An 18,869-nucleotide genomic window follows, 5' to 3' on the forward strand; every position below is an offset into this window, starting at 1 on the left:
GACCATCTTTAGGAACACCCTGTACTCCTATGTGTGCCCCTCCCAAAACATCCACAGTATGGTACAATTACAATATCAGGCTCCGGGCTGGAGAGATGGCTTAGCGGTTAAGCGCTTGCCTGTGAAGCGTAAGGACCCTGGTTCGAGGCTCAATTCTCCAGGACCCACATTAGCCAGATGCACAAGGGGGTGCACGTGTCTGGAGTTCATTTGCAGTGGCTGGAAGCCCTGGCGTGCCCATTCTCTCTCTCTGCCTCTTTCTCTCTGTTGCTGTCAAATAAATAAATAAAATAAACAAAAAAAAATTTAAATAATAAACAATATCAGGCGCCAACTCCAAAGGCTCATAATGTATAGCTGGTCTGGATGAGGCTGTTTCTTTGGGTCTACTCCTCAAGAGTGGTCCCTCTTGATTAACAGACCATGAATTAAAACAGCAAGTTACCTGTCACCCACCCCACACCCACCTCGAATGCCTGTTATACAGCAATAAAGCAGAAATGGGAACTACTTAATAGAAGCTTCCAGTAAAATGGGAAGAAAGGGAGACAATTAGCTACCACTGCCCCAAAGCAATTCTGAACTCAAGCCAGGCACATGGGGTCAAAAGTCAGAGGCAGCAGGGGCTATTGCGGAAGAGGTGAGGGAAAAAATGTAAGAGCCAAAGGAAGGATAGGACTCCTTACAACGTGCTCCTCCAGACACAAAATGGCCTGCATATCCATGACCTCTCAGTGCCTGACACTACCTACACAAGACCATCATAATAGGAGGAAAAGATCATGGCATCAAAATAAAAGAGAGACTGATTGAGAGGGGGAGGGGATATGATGGAGAGTGGAGTTTCAAAGGGGAAAGTGGGGGGAGGGAGGGTATTACCATGGGATATTTTTTTATAATCATGGAAGTTGTTAATTTAAAAAAAAAAAGAAGTCAGAGGCAGTATAACTGGTGGGTCCTGAGTGCTGCTGGGCTCTTAGTCATGGCCTCTGGGCTCTGGCCTCTGAGCAGCTCTTTCTTTCCCTGGGGAAAAGCCCATCGTGCTTGGACCAGCTTCCTGCCCAGAGCCAAGAGACTCCTTTTGACTTTGAACTATTTCAGGCTTCTTTTGGTCCAAACTGCTGGAGTTTTAGCCATCACCATATTCTTTAAAGACTTCATGGTTCTCTATGAATATAACCAGGGTCCATTTGTGTACCAATCACCACAAACATGACTCCACTTCACCCACTGCACACATCTTTAATGTGCCTAGAAACTTCTGTGGAGCTGCCCCTACTTAATACTTCCTGGGATCTTAACAAAAGTCTGAGCTTGACTTAATCTTTTCTCTGTAGGCCAGCTCTTACTTTGAGAATCCATTCCTTTCCAGACAGCCTGGAAATAAGGATGACTTTCATTTTCCTACTCAACAAGCTGACAGAGTCCACTTAGATCATCTCTCTTATATGAGAGCTAGAAACATAGAAACATCCAAATGACACTTTCAGCATTCTCTCTCCAGTTCCCTTTAACCAAATTCACGGAGTCATTAAGAACTACCTTCTCGCTGGGCATGGTGACGCACGCCTTTAATCCCAGCACTCAGGAGGCAGAGGTAGGAGGATCGTAGTGAGTTCGAAGCCACCCTGAGATTACATAGTGAATTCCGGGTCAGCCTGAGCTAGAGTGAGACCCTGCCTCAGAAAAAAAAAAAAATACATCCCCCCCCCTCTTTTTTTTTTCTTTGGTTTTTCAAGGCAGGGTCTTCCTCTAGCCCAGGCTGACCCGGAATTCACTATGTAGTCCTAGAATGGCCTCAAACTCATGGCAATCCTCCTACCTGTGCCTCCTGAGTGCTGAGTGCTTGATTAAAGGCGTGCGCCACCACTCCCGGCTCTTTTGTGTGTGTGAGTGTGTGTGTGTGTTTGTGTGTATGTGTGTGTGTGTATGAGATGTGTGAATGGGTATGATGTATGCGTGCGTGTGTACAGATGCACATGCCCGTGTACACACATGCAGAGATCAAAGGTGAATATCAGGAACTCTCCTCCATCTCTCTGCCTCCTTATTTCCTTGAGACCATCTCCCCATGAGTTTGGAGGTCAGGCACACTGGCTGACCAGTAAGTCCTGTCTCTGCGGCCTTCACCACTGGGGTTACAGGCATACATGGTCATGCCTGGTTTGTATGTGCCAAATATTGAATGCAGATCCTCATGCTGTGTGGCAAGTGCTCTTATCCACGGAGACATCTCCCCAGTCCCATTTATTAGCCAAAATTAATCTATTTTGTGTTGCTATAGCAAAATATCTGGAGCTAGGTAATTCATAAAAAGAAAGGAGTTTGGGGAGCTGGAGAGAGCATGCCTGTGAAGCCTAAGGACTCAGGTTCAATTCTCCAAGTCCCACATAAGCCAGATGCACATGGTGGGCCATGCATCTGGAGTTCATTTGTAGTGGCTAGAGGCCCTGGCACACCCATTCTCACTCTCTCTCTCTAATGAATAAATAAAAATAATCTTTAGCTAGGTATGGTGGCTCATGCCTTTAATCCCAGCACTTGGGAGGCAGAGGTAGGAAGATTGCTGTGAGTTCAAGGCCACCCTGAGACTAAACTGTGAATTCCAGGTCAGCCTGAGCTAGAGTGAGATCCTGCCTCAGAAAAACCAAAAAATAAAAACAAATAAATAAATCTTAAAAAAAAAAAAAGAAAAAAGAAAGAAAATGAGCTTAGCTAAGCACAGGAGGGTAACATACACCTATAATTCCAGCACTCAAAAGGCTGTCAAAAGGATCAAGAGGGGCTGGAGAGATGGCTTAGCAGTTAAGACGTATGCCTGCAAAGCCAAAGGATCCTGGTTTGATTCTCCAAGACCCACATAAACCAGATGCACAAGAGGGCATATGCATCTAGAGTTTGTTTGCAGTGGCTGGATGCCCTGACGGGCCCATTTTCTCTCTCTCCTCCCCCTCCTTTCTCTCTCTCTCAAATAAATAAACATTGAAAAAAAAAAGTATCAAGAGTTTAAGGCCAGCCTATGCATAGTGAATTTAAGGCATATCTGAGCTGTATAGCCCAAAAGACAAGAGAGAAGTGGGGTAGGGAGAGTGAGGAGGGGAGGGGAAAGGAGAGGTTTATTTAGCTCACAATGTTAGAAGCTCAAGTATGAGCTCATGACCCCATCTGGTCAACATTTGATGAGGGCCTTCTAGCTACATCACAGTACAGTACAGGGCATCTCACAGCAGGAACCCATAGGAGATTGATCACTTGGTGAGTGAGGAAACAAGAGTGAGCTGAGGGCTGGAGTGATGGCTTAGTAGTTAAGGCACTTGCCTGTGAAACCTAGGAACCCAGGTTCAATTCTCCAAGGCCCACTGAACCAGATACAAGTGACTGGAGTTTGTTTGCAGTGGCTAGAGACCCTGGTACTTCCCTTCTCTCTCTCTGCCTTTCCCTCCCTTTCTGTCTCCCAAATAAATAAATAAAATATTTTTTAAAAAAGAAGAGTGAGCCAGGCGTGGTGGTTCATGCCTTTAATCCCAGTACTTGGGAGGCAGAGGTAGGAGGATCGCCATGAGTTCGAGGCCACCCTGAGACTACATAGTGAATCCAGGTCAGCCTGGGCTACAGCGAATCCCTACCTCAAAAAGGAAAAAAAAAAGAGTGAGCTGAGACTAATCAAGACCCACAAAATCTGGCCTAATCCCTCATTAAAACATTCATGAGGCTTGAGCCCCCATGACCTAATTACCCTCCAACAGGCCCCACCTCTTAGAGATGCCACCCCTATTCAGTACCCTTACACCAGGGTCCAAGCTTCCAGAATGAACGTTTGAGGGACTCAGTGAAACCATATCGAAACCATAGCAGGCATATTTTCCATTGACAATGTTTTTGCCAATTGTTTGGCTGCCACACAATACAAATCACCATGTTCCAGCTGCCAAGCAATTTCCTTACTCACCTTGAAACCAAGCATGGGCGCCACAGGGCAGTCAGACTCTTTCCATGCTGGCACCAGTAGAGAAGGTTCCAGAAAAACAAGGAGAAGCTAAGTGGCCTTCTAACACTAAGTACAGAAGTCTCTTAGCATCACTTCTGGTCACACGCCATGGAGATTCAAGAAGACACTTAGGAAGCTGAGGTAGGAGGATTGTCATGATTTCAAGGCCAGCCAGTTTCACACCAGCTTGGGCTAGAGTGAGACCCTGTCTCAAAAATGGAGAATGGAGAGACAGCACAGTGGTTTGCATAAGCACAGGGCCTCAGGAGGTATGAAAGACTGCTTAAGTTTGATCCTCAGTACCCACACAAACCGCGCGGTATGGCCACACACACCTTGTAACCCCAGGGGAGCAGAGACTGAAGAATTTCTGGAGCTCATGGAAAAAAAAAAAGGAAAACTAGACTCCAGCTCAAAGGAAGAAAGGACAGGATAGTGAGGGGGTAGAACATCTGACAGACAACTGCACCCCACCACAAACACACACATGGGCACACCACACCATGTTCCACACATACACATAAGCAAATCAGAAAGGAGAGAGAGGGCTGGAGAGATGGCTCAGAGGTTAAGGCACTTGCCTGCAAAGCCTGGCGACCTAGGTTCAGTTCCCCAGGACCCATGTAGAGCCAGATGCACAAAAGGGTGCATGCATCTGAAGTTTGTTTGCAGTGGCTAGAGGCCCAGGCATGTCAATTCTCTGTCTCTGTCTCTGTCTCTGTCTCTCTCTCTCTACTTGCAAATAAATAAATAAAAATATTTTAAAACTAGCCAGGCATGGTGGTGCTTGCCTTTAATCCTAGCACTCAGGAGGCGGAGGTAGGAGGATCGCCATAAGTTCAAGACCACCCTGAGAATACAGAGTGAATTCCAGGTCAGCCTAGACTAGAGTGAAACCCTACCTCAAAAAATAAATAAATAAATAAAAATAAAAGGAAAAAAGGAAACAGAAAGGCAAGAGGAGGGCTAGAGAGATGGCTTAGTGGTTATGAGCTTGCCTGTGAAGCCTAAGGACCTCAGTTCGAGACTTGATTCTCCAGGGCCCACGTCAGCCACATGCACAAGGGGCGCACGTGTCTGGAGTTCGTTTGCAGCGGCTGCAGGCCCTGGTGCACCCATTCTCTCTCTCTCCCTCTCTCTCTCTCTGCCTTTCTCTGTCACTCTCAAATAAATAAATAAAAATAAATTTAATAAAAATAAAGGCAAAAGGATATGAAGTTTAAGAATATCCTCAGCTACATATTTGTTCAAGGCCAGCCCAGGCTACATATCATATCATATCATCATGATGAAGGAATATATGAGATTTTGTGTCTGAGTTTTTCAACCAACAGTGGTTTATCTGAAGTAGGTTTTTGGTTTTGTTCCACCTCCTAAATTCTGGGATTACAGATGTGCACCACTACCACACCTGGTTTAGGCAGCTCCAGGGATCAAACAAACCCAAGGCTTTGTGTACGCTAGGCAAGCATGCTACCAACTGAGACATATCCCCAGCTCTCATTTCTACAGAACGTCAGTTGGGGTCACATATATTTTGGGGGTCATACGTCAGGTCACCTGGTAGCTGGCTGATCCAAAATCATGACTGATGTTAACTGAGACAGCTCAGTTCTCCACATGGCTCACCCAGACTTCTTCCAAAGTGACTGACTTCCAAGAAGACCAACATCGTCCCAAGCTTCTGTTTGCATTACATGTGCTGATGGCCAAAGCAAGGCACATGGCCACTCCCAGAATCAGTGTCGAAGGGGATCACACAGACACATTACTATTGAGAGGAATGGTTCTATGGGACCACAAATGTCACAAGTCAGCATATAATGATCTCGCTTTAGCCCAAGCTGAACTGGAATTCACTATGGAGTCTCAGGGTGGCCTTGAACTCACAGTGATCCTCCTGCCTCTGCCTCCCAAGTGCTGGGATCAAAGGTGTGCACCATCACACCCAGCCTCTAGATACCATTTCTGTCTCCCCTACTGGAACAAGCCTTTCAGAGCAGAGATTTCACTTGACTGAGCTTTGTGTTCCTTGGGTCTAGCCCTGTGCCTGGAACATTGGTAGTACCAATACCCTCTTGTAATTATTTGATCAAGTTAGTATCCAAGAATAAAAAATTGTAATAACTGTTAGCTGGATGCGGTAGCATCCAGCTGTAATGCCAGCACTCCAGAGGCTAAGGTGGAGGATCATGAGTTCCAGACCAACTTCTCTGCCTTGCATTCTAAGAAATAATCTCTTTTTTATATTTTTATTGGGGCTGGAGAGATGACTTAGCAGTTAAGGCACTTGCCTGCAAAGCCAAAGGACCCAGGTTCAATTCCCCAGTATCTATGTAAAGTCAGATGCACAATGATGCAGTGCATTACAGTGATGCATGCATTAGGAGTTCATTTGCAATGGCTAGACACCTTGGTGTGCCCATTCTCTCTTCTCTCTCTCTCTCTCTCTCCCTCTCTCAAATACATAAATAAAATATAAAATATATTTTTATTTATATGCAAGCAGATAGAGAGAGAAGAGAGGCACAGAGAGAATGGGCAAGTCGGGGCCTCTAATCACTGCAAACAAAGTCCAGATGCATTTGGCTGCTTTATGCATCTGGCTTTGTGTGGGTACTGGGGAATCAAATGCAGACTGTTAGCCTTTTTAGGCAAGCACCTTAACCAATGAAACATCCCTGCAGCCCATAATCTTTACTTTTCATGTCATGTTCTCCACGCAAACATGCAGTTCCTACAGAAGCTGAGACCTCCTAGAATTAGGAGAGACATTAGAGTATAGCAACTATTACAGAATTTTTTGATTTTCAGAAACTAGTCATATTCCCAAAGAAATCTAGTGATCAACAGAAAGGGGCCAACTGCATTCCGATATTTTTTCTTTTCCTTTTTTAAATTTTTTTATTTATTTGATGAAAGAGGGAGAGGCAGATAGAAAAAGAGAGAATGGGTGTACTAAGGCCTGGCTTATGTGGGTCCTGGGGAATCAAACCTGGGCCCTTAGGCTTTTCAGGCAAGTGCCTTAACCACTAAGCCACCTCTCCAGCCCTCTTTTCTTTTTTTGTTTGCTTTCATGTATGCATAACATGATGTGGTGTGTGTCTACGTGTGTGGGGGGGTGTATCACATGCATATGCCCTTGTGTGCTCCACATGGTCATCTGGGGTGAGTGCATTTGACCATCAGGCACCCAACTCCATCACTGTTCTGCCCATTCTTGCTTTGAGTTGAAGGCTAGCTTGCAAATTTATTTGATTGGTTGGTTTTTTTCTTGAGGTATAGTCTCAGTCTAGCTCAGGCTGACCTGGAACTCACTCTGTAGTCCCAGGCTGCCCTTGAACTCATGGTGATTCTCCTAACTCTGCCTCCCAAGTGCTGGGATTAAAGGCATGTGCTGGGGGCTGGAGAGATGGCTTAGTGGTTAAGGCACTTGCCTGCAAAGCCAAAGGACCAGGTTCCACTCCCCAGGACCCACATAAGCCAGGTGCACAAGGGGGCGCACACATTTGGAGTTCCTTTGCAGTGGCAAATGGTATGCCCGTTCTCTCTCTCTTTCCCTCTCTCTCTCTCCATATTTCTGTATCTCTCTCTCTCAAATTAATAAAAATAAAATATTGTTTTAAAGAAAGCATGTGCCACCATCCAGCAATTCCCCAGTCTCTGCTCCCCTGTGGGACTGGGGTTACAAGGCATGTGTGTAGCCATGTCCAGCTGTTTATGTGAGTCCTGGGAATCAAACTCAAGGGGTCTCTGAGGCCCCCTCAGGCATTTGTGCTTATGCTGAGCCATCTCTCCAGCAGGCCTCCCCCCACACACACACACATACACCTTTTGAGATAGGGTCTCATTCTTGCTCAAGCTGACTTAGAACTCACTATGTGGCCCTGGTTGGCCTTGATCTCAAAGCAATCCTCCTACCTCGATTTCTTTTTTTAATATTTTATTTTTATTTATTAATTTAAGAGAGAGAGAAATATGGAAATAGGCAGGTAGAAAGAGAGAAAATGGGCACACCAGATAATGGCATGCACAGCCCCTGCAAACTCCAGATGCATGCACGCCCCCTTGTGCATCTGGCTTACGTGGGTCCTGGGAAGTTGAACCTGAGTCCTTTGGCTTTGCAGGCAAGCGCCTTAACCATTAAGACATCTCTAGCCCCCACCTCAATTTCTTAAGCCATAGGATTAAAGATACATGCCACCACCCAGGTAGTAACATCTTCTTCCTCCTCTTCCTCCTGCTCTTCCTCTACCTCTTCTTTTCTTCCTCCTTCTTTCTCTCTCTCTCTGTCTCTGTCACATAAGGTCATTAAAAATATACATACAGGGCCAGACATGGTGGCACATACCTTTAATCCCAGCACTCGGGAGCAGAGGTAGGAGGATCACCATGAGTTCAAGTCCACCCTGAGACTACACAGTGAATTCCAGGTCAGCCTGGACTAGAGTGAGACCCTACATTGAAAAACCAAAACAAAAATACACACAAACACACACACAAATACAGGGCTGCAGATGGTTCTGTGATTAAGGTCTGCAAAGCCTAACAACCCAGATTTATTCCCCAGTACCATATAAGCCAGATGCACAAAGTATTGCATGCATGTAGAGTTTATTTGTAGCAGTTAGAGGCCCAGATGTGCCCTTGCTTGCTCTTGCTTGCGCTCTCTCTCTCTCTCTCTCTCTTTCTCTCTCTCCCTCCCTCCCTTCCTCTTTCCTTGCTTGCAAATAATTTTTAAAAATACACATATAATCTACCACCACAACTTCCCAAAAAGTGGATAAATGCTAAGAATAAAAACATAGAAAAGGCATGTGCATGGCCTCAATTAGCCCAAAATTAGGACTTGGGATTACATGTTGCCTTGCCAGCTGATAAAATCAAGAGGGCCTTGCCTGTCTTGACATCTGACCAAATCAGACAGGAGCTGATCCTCTCCCCCACTGCTAAGACCCCCAGCCAAGCTGATCATTAAGATCATGCAGGGTTCCTGAGCGGTGGCCCTCAGTTATCTGCTGACCTGCAGGAAAAACCAATCTGCTAGTCACAACATCCTCCTGCAGGTCCCCCGTCATGGCACCATCCTAGGACTACGAAGCCTGCCCTCAACAGGCCCTGGCTGCTTGGTCTCCCAACGTGGCAAGTAAGGGTGTACAGTACCCTCCTCTAGACTGTAAGCAGATGTGACCAATAAACTACTAACAACCTCATCTGCCCAGCTGACTATCACATTAATAGCTTCCCCGTCACCCCCAGGGGTGGAACCTTTTCCTCATCAACCAGTCAAAAACGAAGGGATCCAAACAAGGTGACAATCTGTCAGTGTTAGTCAAGTACTCTATAACGTGGGTGTTTTTCTTCCTCTGCATGGGGCAGTGGAATTGGTCCAGCAGAGATCTAAAGACCTGTGCTGCAGGCGGGGGAGCACTGGACATGGAGTCAGGAGACCTGAGACACCCCAGGTCTGGATGAATGCTAGTTATGATCTGAACTCTCACAAATCATTTCCCTCGTGAACTTCAGGTTCCAGGGGTTAGGTGATGGGGTAACTGCCACCCCAGTGCTGCTACAAGGCACTCTGACGATACCTGTGAATGTGAAAAATGAACAACTGGTATGGTAGTCCCTTGGCTGTTCTAAGAAGTGAGTTTCTGGATGTGTTTGTCTTTTGTTTTTCGAGGTAGGGTTTCACTCTAGCCCAGGCTGACCTGGAATTCACTATGTAGTCTCAGGGTGGCCTCAAACTCACGGCGATCCTCCTACTTTTGCCTCCCGAGTGCTGGGATTAAGGTGTGCACCACCACGCCCAGCCTAAGAAGTGAGTTGTTGTTTTTTACCATGATTTTTTTCATTAACGCTGTTTCTTTTTTTAAATATGTATTTTACTTATTTATTTATTTAAGAGACAGAGAATAGGTGCACCAGGGCCTCCAGCCACTACAAACAAACTCCAGACGCATGCACCCTCTTGTGCATCTGGCTTACATGGATCCTGGAGAATCGAACTGGGATCCTTTGACTTTGCAGGCAAACCCCTTAACCACTCAGCCATCTCTCCGGCCCCAGAAGTGAGCTTTTTAAGATTTTCCCCTTGTGTCTAGAGCTGGGCTGCAGGAGATAGTGGGAGCAGAGCGGTCAAGCTGACCAACAGGGGACCATCATGCCTCAGCTCTATTCCTTTCTGCTCTCAGCACTCTGCCTTGTCCATTAGTAAGTGGGGTGGTTTTCAGCAGTCTCTCCTTCACCATCCTGTATCCCTTCCTAGACCCTAAACGGTCTCATTTGAACCCAACTGGAGACCTTGCTCAAGTCGACACAAAACTGCACACCCTTAACAGGCCATGCTCCCCTCCCCTTCCTAAAGGCAAAGTGCCTGGGGACCCGGAAAGTAGGCCAGATCCTCCGTAGCAAAGTAGCACGGCTAAGTCTTCCACTCAGCAACACTCAGGGGCAGGGCTACAGAGCGGGATATGAGCCAGCAGCTAACGCCCCTTTGGGTATCCTATGTCCTGCCCCAAACTAGTAAAGATACTAGGCTCCAGCACCTAGCTCCAGGAGAGACGGCTTCGATCCCAAGCTAAAGCAATTGTACTCTGATAGGAAAGATTCGTGGACAGAAGAGGTCAGAGTGTGTGCGACGCAGCAGGAAGATCAATGGGAAAGAAGGGCAGTGGAGCTCAGCAGCCAGGCCAGGATACCCCAGGCCTTAGAAATTGCCCCGTGAACACCAGAAGCCAAGTGGGCTCTTCTACAAAGAGTGACGGCCTTTAGAACTTGGCCATGGGGAGTTGGTAGGAAGTGCAGGAGGTCCTTGGCTGCTAGGGACCGCTGTCTTTTCAAAAAGCACCTCATCATTCTGTGGTTTACCAGAGGACTCATGTTCATTCCTGTCAGAATGCTCCAACATCCTCGGGGCAAAAGCCCACCTAGCCTTCCAAGGGAGAGGAAAGAAAAACCTCATTTGCAGGTTCACAGATGGCTTCAGACCACTCGGGGCCATTACAGTATTGGAAACTGCAGTGACTATGCCAGGAATGACTTCTACTAAGAAATAGGAGACTGGGGCTGGAGAGATGACTCAACAGTTAAGGCTCTTGCCTGCAAAGCCTAAGGATGCAGGTTCGATTCCCCAGTACTCAAGTAAAGCCAGATGCATATGGAGTTTGTTTACAGTGGCTGGAGGCCCTGGTGCATCCATTCTCTGTCTCTCTCAATCTCTCTACTTGCAAATAAATGAAAGGAAGGAAGGAAGGGAGGGAGGGAGGGAGGGAGGGAGGGAGGGAGGGAGGGAGGGATGGAGAGAGGGAGGGAGAATGGACAGGCAGATGTCTGAAATGTCCCCATCAGAATTCTGAGGCCAGGAGGACTGAATCAATCAAATAAGTCCACTTAACCTGTGGGAGAAATACATCTTTAGTATTAACTGTTTAAAAAAAAATATATGAAGACGCCCGGGCTGGGGAGATGGCCCAGAGGTTAAAGGCAGAAGTTTGTTCTTGCATCTAGTGTTCCTCTGCAGTGGCTGGAGGCCCTGGTGCACTCATTCTCCCCACCCCCGTCCTATTTTCTCTCCCACAAATAATAAATAAATAAATAATTTTTAAATATGAAAGACTCCTATGACATCAAATGGATGTGCTAGAAGGGGCATTCCTGGAAATCAGAAGCTCAGTGTCTCCTGTCCAGCTGACCGCCCCTGCCCCTTTCCCAGAGCTCCCTCCTTCCTCTACCACTGAGCACTGAGGGCTTGGGTTCCAAGGCTCTCCACTCGCCATAAAGTCGCATGAAGTGGGATGGGAAGATCCCATTTGGGGGGAATGTGACCATGGATAAAATGGGCCCCCAGCACAATGCTTTGTAACAGGCAACACTCCTTCCTTAGTCTGAAGACCAAACATCGAGAACCGTCTAGCTAGCTGGGCCTGAAGGCGCTAGCCCAGGATGGAAGGGAGACCTTCCTGGCTCAGAAAGCACCTGCAGGGTTAAGTGTTGTGATTACATGTGGGGAGCAGGCAGGTGCACCTCTGCCTTGCTTCAGTATGGAACCGCCGCAACCGGCTTCCTAGCGGAAAGACGGGATCAGGACCCCAAACCTGCTGCTGACCGCTACGGAAAAGCAGGGATACGGGACGGATGGGAAGAGCGGAAGGCGGCTGGCCTTCCCCAGCACTCCTTACCCCTTTGGTCGTCCAGACTTCGGAAGGCTAGGCCAGCAAAAGGAGAGCCAGCACTGCGGGGAGATGGGGAGGAGGCTGACGTGCTTTGGGCCGCCCCCCTCTGACCCAGGGATCCCAAACCGGTCCGACTCTGGCCAAGCCAGCCAGTCACAGGGCTGAGGTTCCCCATCAATGCCAGCCGGCCACCTTCCAATGTCCAAACGCGACCGCTCGAGCTCGTCCCAGCAGAGCCATCGCCCCCCCTCCATCCTTTCCCCTCAGCCTCTGATTGGCTGAGCTCCCCGCTCCCCCTCCCCCACCCTCGGTGAAAACTGCGGGCTGCGGGCTGCAGCTGCAACCGGAGGCGTCGGTGCGTCGGGACGAGGCTGCGGCGGCGGCCGGGAGCCCAGGTGAGCGCCGGAGCCCGCGGGACCCGGGCGCGGAGGTGGTGGCAGGGTGCTGGCGCACGCCCTCCTCCCCCTTGGCATCGAGGAGCCGTCCGGGGGCGAGGTCGCCCCGCGATGGGGCGGCGCAGAGCTGGGGAGGGACGGGCATCCCGGGGCCCGGCGGTCCCGTCTTGCGCGGTTTGCGCCCGCCGGTCGTTGACCGCTGGAGAGTGGTGCTCGGAGGCTGGGCACTGGAGGAGAACTGCGAGGAAGGACAGCCTTTGGCTCTGCTCGCCACTCGGACGTCCCCAAGCCCTGCTCACCCTGGTGGGGATGGGGGCGAGCACAATGGGGGGAGGGAGACGGCGAGCTGGAGGGGACTCTGCGCCGGGTGACCTCGCGGCTGGGTGCGGGGCGCCGCAGGTAAGGAAACCGCAGTGCCGCGGGAGGAGGCTGGGAAGTCGGGCGGACGGGGGAGGGGAGCGCTGGGCGCGATGGGGGGGAAGGGGAAAGCTCTACTGGAAATGGAGGGTTGGAATACGGAAATGGAAAAGGGTGGGGCCCTCCGGGAAGGGCTGGAGGAAGCGGCTGGCGGAGCCTCTCTGGATCTGGGGATCCCCTGGCAGCAGAAGTAAATGAAATCGATGGGTCGTGCCTCTCCCAGCGTGATCTACCCCTCTGGTTATCTCTACTGGGCTCTCCAGTCCCAGACCCACTTTCTCGTTCGTGCCACCCCCTCCTCCCCGCTCTCTCCTAAAGCCCAAGCTCGCACCCCTCTCCTCCATAACCCAATGTCATCCGACTAAAGCCTGATGCCAGCCAAGAATGGTGGCACACGCCTTTACACACTTCCTTCCCAGCATTCCGGAGGTGGAGGCAAGAGGATTGCAAGTTCGAAGGTAGCCAGGCTAACAAGGGCTGCTTAAGGGGACCCTATCTGGGGAAAGAAAAAAAAATGAACCCCCTTTTTACCATAGAGCTTCAGGATCTACTTAGAGCCGCAGCTCCACCCCGGGCCCAGGCCTCGAGGGCAGTCACTGTAGCGGCTCAACTGCGGGACCCCAGGTTCATCCATCATGGATGAGAGCACCCTGCGTGCCCTGGCACACGCGGCCAAGGCGGAGCCCGCGCGCTCTCTCGCGCGCACGCCTCTTCTAAGCTAGAACTGGCTAGGCTACCTGCTCCTAGTCACCAAGACCTTGGGTCCTGTTTAGGCAGGAGGGGGGATGGCGTAGGCAGAGAGCCTACGCGGAACAGCAGTGGAAGCCAGACTGGAAAACTGTTCCCTCAGGAATCCCAGGAACTGAGCATCTGGAAGGCTCTTGGGCTTAATGTGCAGAGAGCACTGTGGCCTTTCCTTATTCACACCCTGTGTCCAGTCCAGGCCTACCTGGCAGCTAAACACAGCATCCCTAATCTCCTGTGGACCACTCCCCAAATCCTATTCATATCTAAGGTTTAGAGAGCCTCATTCAGTCTGTCATCTTTGTGCAGGGCGATAGGGATTTTTGGTGTTTTGAGGGGGGCAAAGTCTTTCTTCAGAGTCACCTGAAACTAACTCTGTAGTTCAGGCTGGCCTTGAACTCATGGTGCTCCTACCTTAGCCACCCAAACTATGGGATTATAGATACGATTTACCACACCTAGCTCATCCCATAAATATCTTTTGCCCAGCTCTCAAGTAGTTGAGGCAGGAGAATCGAGTTTGATAACAACCTAGGCTGCATAACTTGTCCCCTACCTCCACACATGCAAGTGTGGCATATACATGCCCACATACACACATACAAGCAAATGTTTAAAATAAAGCTAAGGGCTGGAGAGATGGCTTAGGGGTTAAGCGCTTGCCTGTGAAACCTAAGGACCCCGGTTCGAGGTTCAATTCCCCAGGACCCATGTTAGCCAGATGCACAAGAGGGTGCACGCGTCTGGAGTTCATGTGCATTGGCTGGAGGCCCTGGCGCGCCCATTGTCTCTATCTATCTATCTATCTATCTGTCTGTCTGTCTATCTGCCTCTTTCTCTGTTTCTTGCTCTCAAATAAGTAAATAAAAATAAATGAAAAAAAATTAAATAAAACTAAAATAAATACTTTTGAATAATTATTTTTTTTGTTTGAAAGGGAAAAAAGGTAGAGAAAGTGAATTTGGATATGCCGGGGCCTCAAGCTACTGCAAACAAACCCTAGACACATGTGCCATTTTGTGCATCTGGCTTTATGTGGGTACTGGGGAATAGAACCCAGGCCATCAGGCTTTGCAAGCAAAACACCTTTAACTGCTGAGCTATATCTCCAGCCCTAAGATAAATACATTTTAATATCTCTTATAGGCCAAAACTGTTCTGGGCATTAAGTATTTTCTTCTAAACAAACAAAAAAAAGGAAGTCTAAACTAGGTGTGGTGGCACACACCTTTAATCCAAGCACCCAGCAGACAAAAGTAGGATTACCATGGGTTCAAGGCCACCCTGAGACTGGTGAATTCCAGGTCAGCTTGAGCTAGAGCAAGGCCCTTCCTACACACACACACACACACACGGTAAGTCCCCAGAGGGGAATGAGTATAAAGTTTTCATTTTGAAAGATGAACTTAGTTCTAAAGATTGGTTGCTCAGTAATGTGAATGGACTTAACACTCCTGAACTGTGCACTGAGACACTAACCAAAATAGTAACTTTCGTATTTTACTAAATTAAAACTATTCAGATGCAGTCCTTGCCTTCATGGGCCTTAAATTCCTGCAAAATCATGGTAATGATAAAGTCACTGAAAGTAACCAGCTGGAAGGTCGGTGGCCCATGGCCAGGCTCAGTCATACACTGTCACAGGGTATGTTCCCCCTTCCTCCTCCTGTGCCTTCTCTGAGTGGCAAAGAGCCGGTGGCAGCATCACCTTCAAAGAGAAATGGGGAGAGGCTTAGGTGTTTACCACATTCCCCAGGGGTCCCAAGTCCTGGTAAGTGTCGACACCCCTGTCCCGTTCCTTGGCTGATTCCCAGGTGTTCCCACTCCAGAATCCAGGACGAAGCTCTTGGCATCATGAACCCAGCCATCGGCATCGCCGTCCTGCTGGCAGGTACTGAGTAAGGGGCAGAGCTGGCATTCGAGGTACCTGGCTTCCTTCCCTCCCGAAGTGACCCAGAGGGCACAACCTCATTGATCTGCCTGCCTGTAGCAGTGTCTGGGAACAGGACTCCAGGAGCCCTGTCCCTTACTAGTGAATTGGAATCTCCATGTGAGAACTAAGAACTCTCTGCCCTTGATCTCCTGTCCTTGAAACACACTGATGGGACCCAGGGCCTGAGCAGAGGAAAGGAAGCTGGGATCTGCAGGGGAGGGGTGGGAAGCTTAGATGGTGCCTCCAGGGAACCCTGGGTTGTGATCAGACCCATGCCCTCCTAGCCAGGTCTAGGCCTACTCTTCCTGTGGTGGGAGGCCTCTGCTCTGTGTCTCTCCCACAATTCGGAGGAGGCACTGCTGGTGCCAGTCTTGCAGGTGTCCTGGGGACAGAAGGTGACCAGCCTGACGGCCTGCCTGGTGGATCAGAGCCTTCGCCTGGACTGCCGTCATGAGAACAGCACCACCGTGCCCATCCAGCATGAGTTCAGCCTGACCCGGGAGAAAAAGAAGCATGTTCTACAGAGTACTATGGGGGTACCCGAGTACTCATACCGTCCCCGGACCAGCCTCATCAACAAGCACAACATCAAGGTCCTCTACTTAGCCAACTTCACCACCAAGGATGAGGGCATCTACACATGTGAACTCCGCGTCTCTGGTCAGCCTCAGATGGTCTCCAATCAGAATGTTTCTGTGCTCAGAGGTGAGGCACATTCCCAACTAGGGCCAATGGCTGGGGATAGTCAGTCTGTACAGGCAAACTAGCAGCTCCCGTAGCTGGTCTAGAGAAGAAAGGGGATCCATAACCACCTCACATTCCTCTTAAGTGCTGTCTGGTTCTCTGGGGAGCCACTGCCTTCTGCGTGAGTGGGGGGAAGAGCAAGGGCCAGGTGGACAGAATCTTTTAGTTGACACTTCCATCTCAATTGCAGACATGTCACTTGGCCTCTCCAGTCCTTTTCCCCAGCTGGGAAAACAAGGATGGCACTGTCTTCCCCCACACAGTTTTCTTTTTTCTTTTATTTATTTATTTATTTGAGAGCGACAGACACAGAGAGAAAGACAGATAGAGGGAGAGAAAGAATGGGCGCTCCAGGGCTTCCAGCCTCTGCAAACGAACTCCAGACGCGTGCGCCCCCTTGTGCATCTGGCTAACGTGGGACCTGGGGAACCGAGCCTCGAACCGGGGTCCTTAGGCTTCACAGGCAAGCACTTAACCGCTAAGCCATCTCTCCAGCCCCCCCACACAGTTTTCTTATGATGGTGTCTAGTGGGATTTGAAGAAGATACATGTGCAAGGGCCCAGGAATTGGCAAATGGGAAAGATGGTTCTGTTACACTAGGCTGAGTCCGTTAAGATCACAGCGCCAGCTCCCTGAAGGCAACGCACCCTGGCTCCGGTCCTTTGCCTGCCTGTCTTGGTCCCTCCACCAACTCTGTTCTCTCTCCACAGACAAGCTGATCAAGTGTGAGGGCGTAAGCCTGCTGCCTCAGAATACCTCGTGGCTGCTGCTCCTGCTTTCGCTCTCCCTCCTCCAAGCCACTGATTTCATTCCCCTGTGACCGGTGGGGCCCGTGGAGAATACAGGAAGCCTCAAGGCCCAGTGCAGAGATCTTGCTGCTCTTAATCAGCTGACTCCCTCTCCCAAGCCCCTCATGTACCTTGACCTCGGAGAGAAACGGAGACCCCTTCCCTCATGAGGAATCCAATGCTGCATGCCGTCACCCACGCGTGCCCCTCCCCCACTGCCAATTTGCCCCTTCTGCGCACCACTGGCTGGCGTTTTGTATTCTTTGTTCCAGAGCTGCTTCTCTTTTTTTTTTATTTTAGAGTTTGTCCTTCCTTTTCTCTGGGAATTTGTAACAAGGGAAGCCAGGGTTGGGGACCTACCTGATGGAGACTAAGGACATATGATAGGTAGTGGGGTGGCAAGATTGAAGTCCCTGGGAGATATTTCTGAAAGAGATCTAGACAATGGGCTAGGATACACCTGAGGCTGGCCCAAGCATACTCTTGCAGAAACCTTTGCCCAGCCAGCAGAGAAGATGCCTCAAGACCTCAGGGATCAGGGAACTACCAAACATTTGTGGCCAGTCCCATGAGGGTGAGAAATGAGATTCTGCAAGAGCATTCTCAATCATATCAACAAAAAAAGTCCTTTCCTGCCATTGCAGGAATCCCCTTGGACTGGGGTACAATTCAGTGAAGATGCAGGTTCATCTGGGGAGCAGCAGCTGATGGACTACAGGAAAAGAGAGTAGGAGGTGAGAAGCCGTTGCCTATCACCTAAAATGTGAGCCTTAAGGCTGGGAGATGGCTCAGTAGTTTAAAGGCACTTGCTTGCAAATCTTGCTGGCCCTGGTTCAATTCCCCAGCCACCCGCATAAGGACAGGTATTCACTTGCAGCAGCAAGAGATCTTGAAGCAAGCAAGCGCACGCGCATACACACACACACACACACACACACACACACAATTTTTAAAATGTGAGCCTGCCTGAGCTGAGAAGATGGCACAGGGGTGTAAGCCCCTCCCTCCCTGGCTGTCCCAAGAGCTTCCAAAACTCCGCAAGCTCTAACTTAGGGCAGGGGGTGGGGGATCTTGGAATCATCCAGCTGGACCCTTATTGCTTCCTAAGGGAGGTTCTTCCTTCCCTGGTCCCTCTGGCTGTCCCTGAGACCCAGGCAGCCCACACCTTATAGCCATGGCCTGGTCTGGGTCATCCACTTGTTAGGTGACAGCCTTCCAGCCCCCACCTCCCCACCTGGCTCTGCCTGTCCTGTGATCATGTGTAGTGCCACCACAGCTTATAGCATTTCATTGAGGAAAAAGAAAACTGCGCAATAAAACCAAGCCTCCGGAGTGTATCCTAGCCTCCATTTCTGTTTTGCTTCTCCACAGAGTCCAGACCTACCCCCTTGGCTGGGTGTCTGTAGGCAAGAGGTCCAAAGAGACCCTGGAAGAACCCCAGCCCTTCCTGCCCCTCTTGCCTTCTTTTGTGTCTGCAACCCCATCCCCCAGCGACATATTGCTGCACACTAGGCTGTTTTTCTGGGTGACTAATAAGAGGCGTCTGCCCAAATCGATAACTATTGGAACCCTCTGATGACTCACCTGGCTTCAGCCACAGGCTTACCTGCCAACACGTGGGCGGAGCCACGCAGCCTGAGCCGCTTTGCACCAAGCTAGTCCCGAAGCGCGTGGTCCCCCTTTTC

At 49.6% G+C, this 18,869-nt stretch overlaps 1 protein-coding gene across 2 annotated transcripts; it reads left to right on the top strand.

Moving 5' to 3' along the window:
- The first annotated feature begins 12,382 nt into the window (after window positions 1-12,382).
- Window positions 12,383-18,521, top strand: Thy1 (Thy-1 cell surface antigen). Of its 2 annotated transcripts, none has more exons than XM_004667320.2 (4): window positions 12,383-12,557; window positions 15,548-15,609; window positions 16,021-16,356; window positions 17,107-18,521. In XM_004667320.2, exons 2-4 carry the CDS (start codon window positions 15,573-15,575, stop codon window positions 17,214-17,216), a joined length of 483 nt encoding a protein of 160 aa, XP_004667377.1. In that variant the 5' UTR covers window positions 12,383-12,557; window positions 15,548-15,572; the 3' UTR covers window positions 17,217-18,521. The 2 variants fall into 2 exon arrangements, with proteins under 2 accessions (XP_004667377.1, XP_045002527.1); XM_045146592.1 differs by having other exon boundaries at window positions 12,478-12,557; window positions 15,533-15,609.
- The last annotated feature ends 348 nt before the right edge of the window (window positions 18,522-18,869 follow it).

The sequence above is a fragment of the Jaculus jaculus genome, chromosome 3 (assembly GCF_020740685.1).
Source record: "Jaculus jaculus isolate mJacJac1 chromosome 3, mJacJac1.mat.Y.cur, whole genome shotgun sequence".
Classification (NCBI taxonomy): Eukaryota; Metazoa; Chordata; class Mammalia; order Rodentia; family Dipodidae; genus Jaculus; species Jaculus jaculus.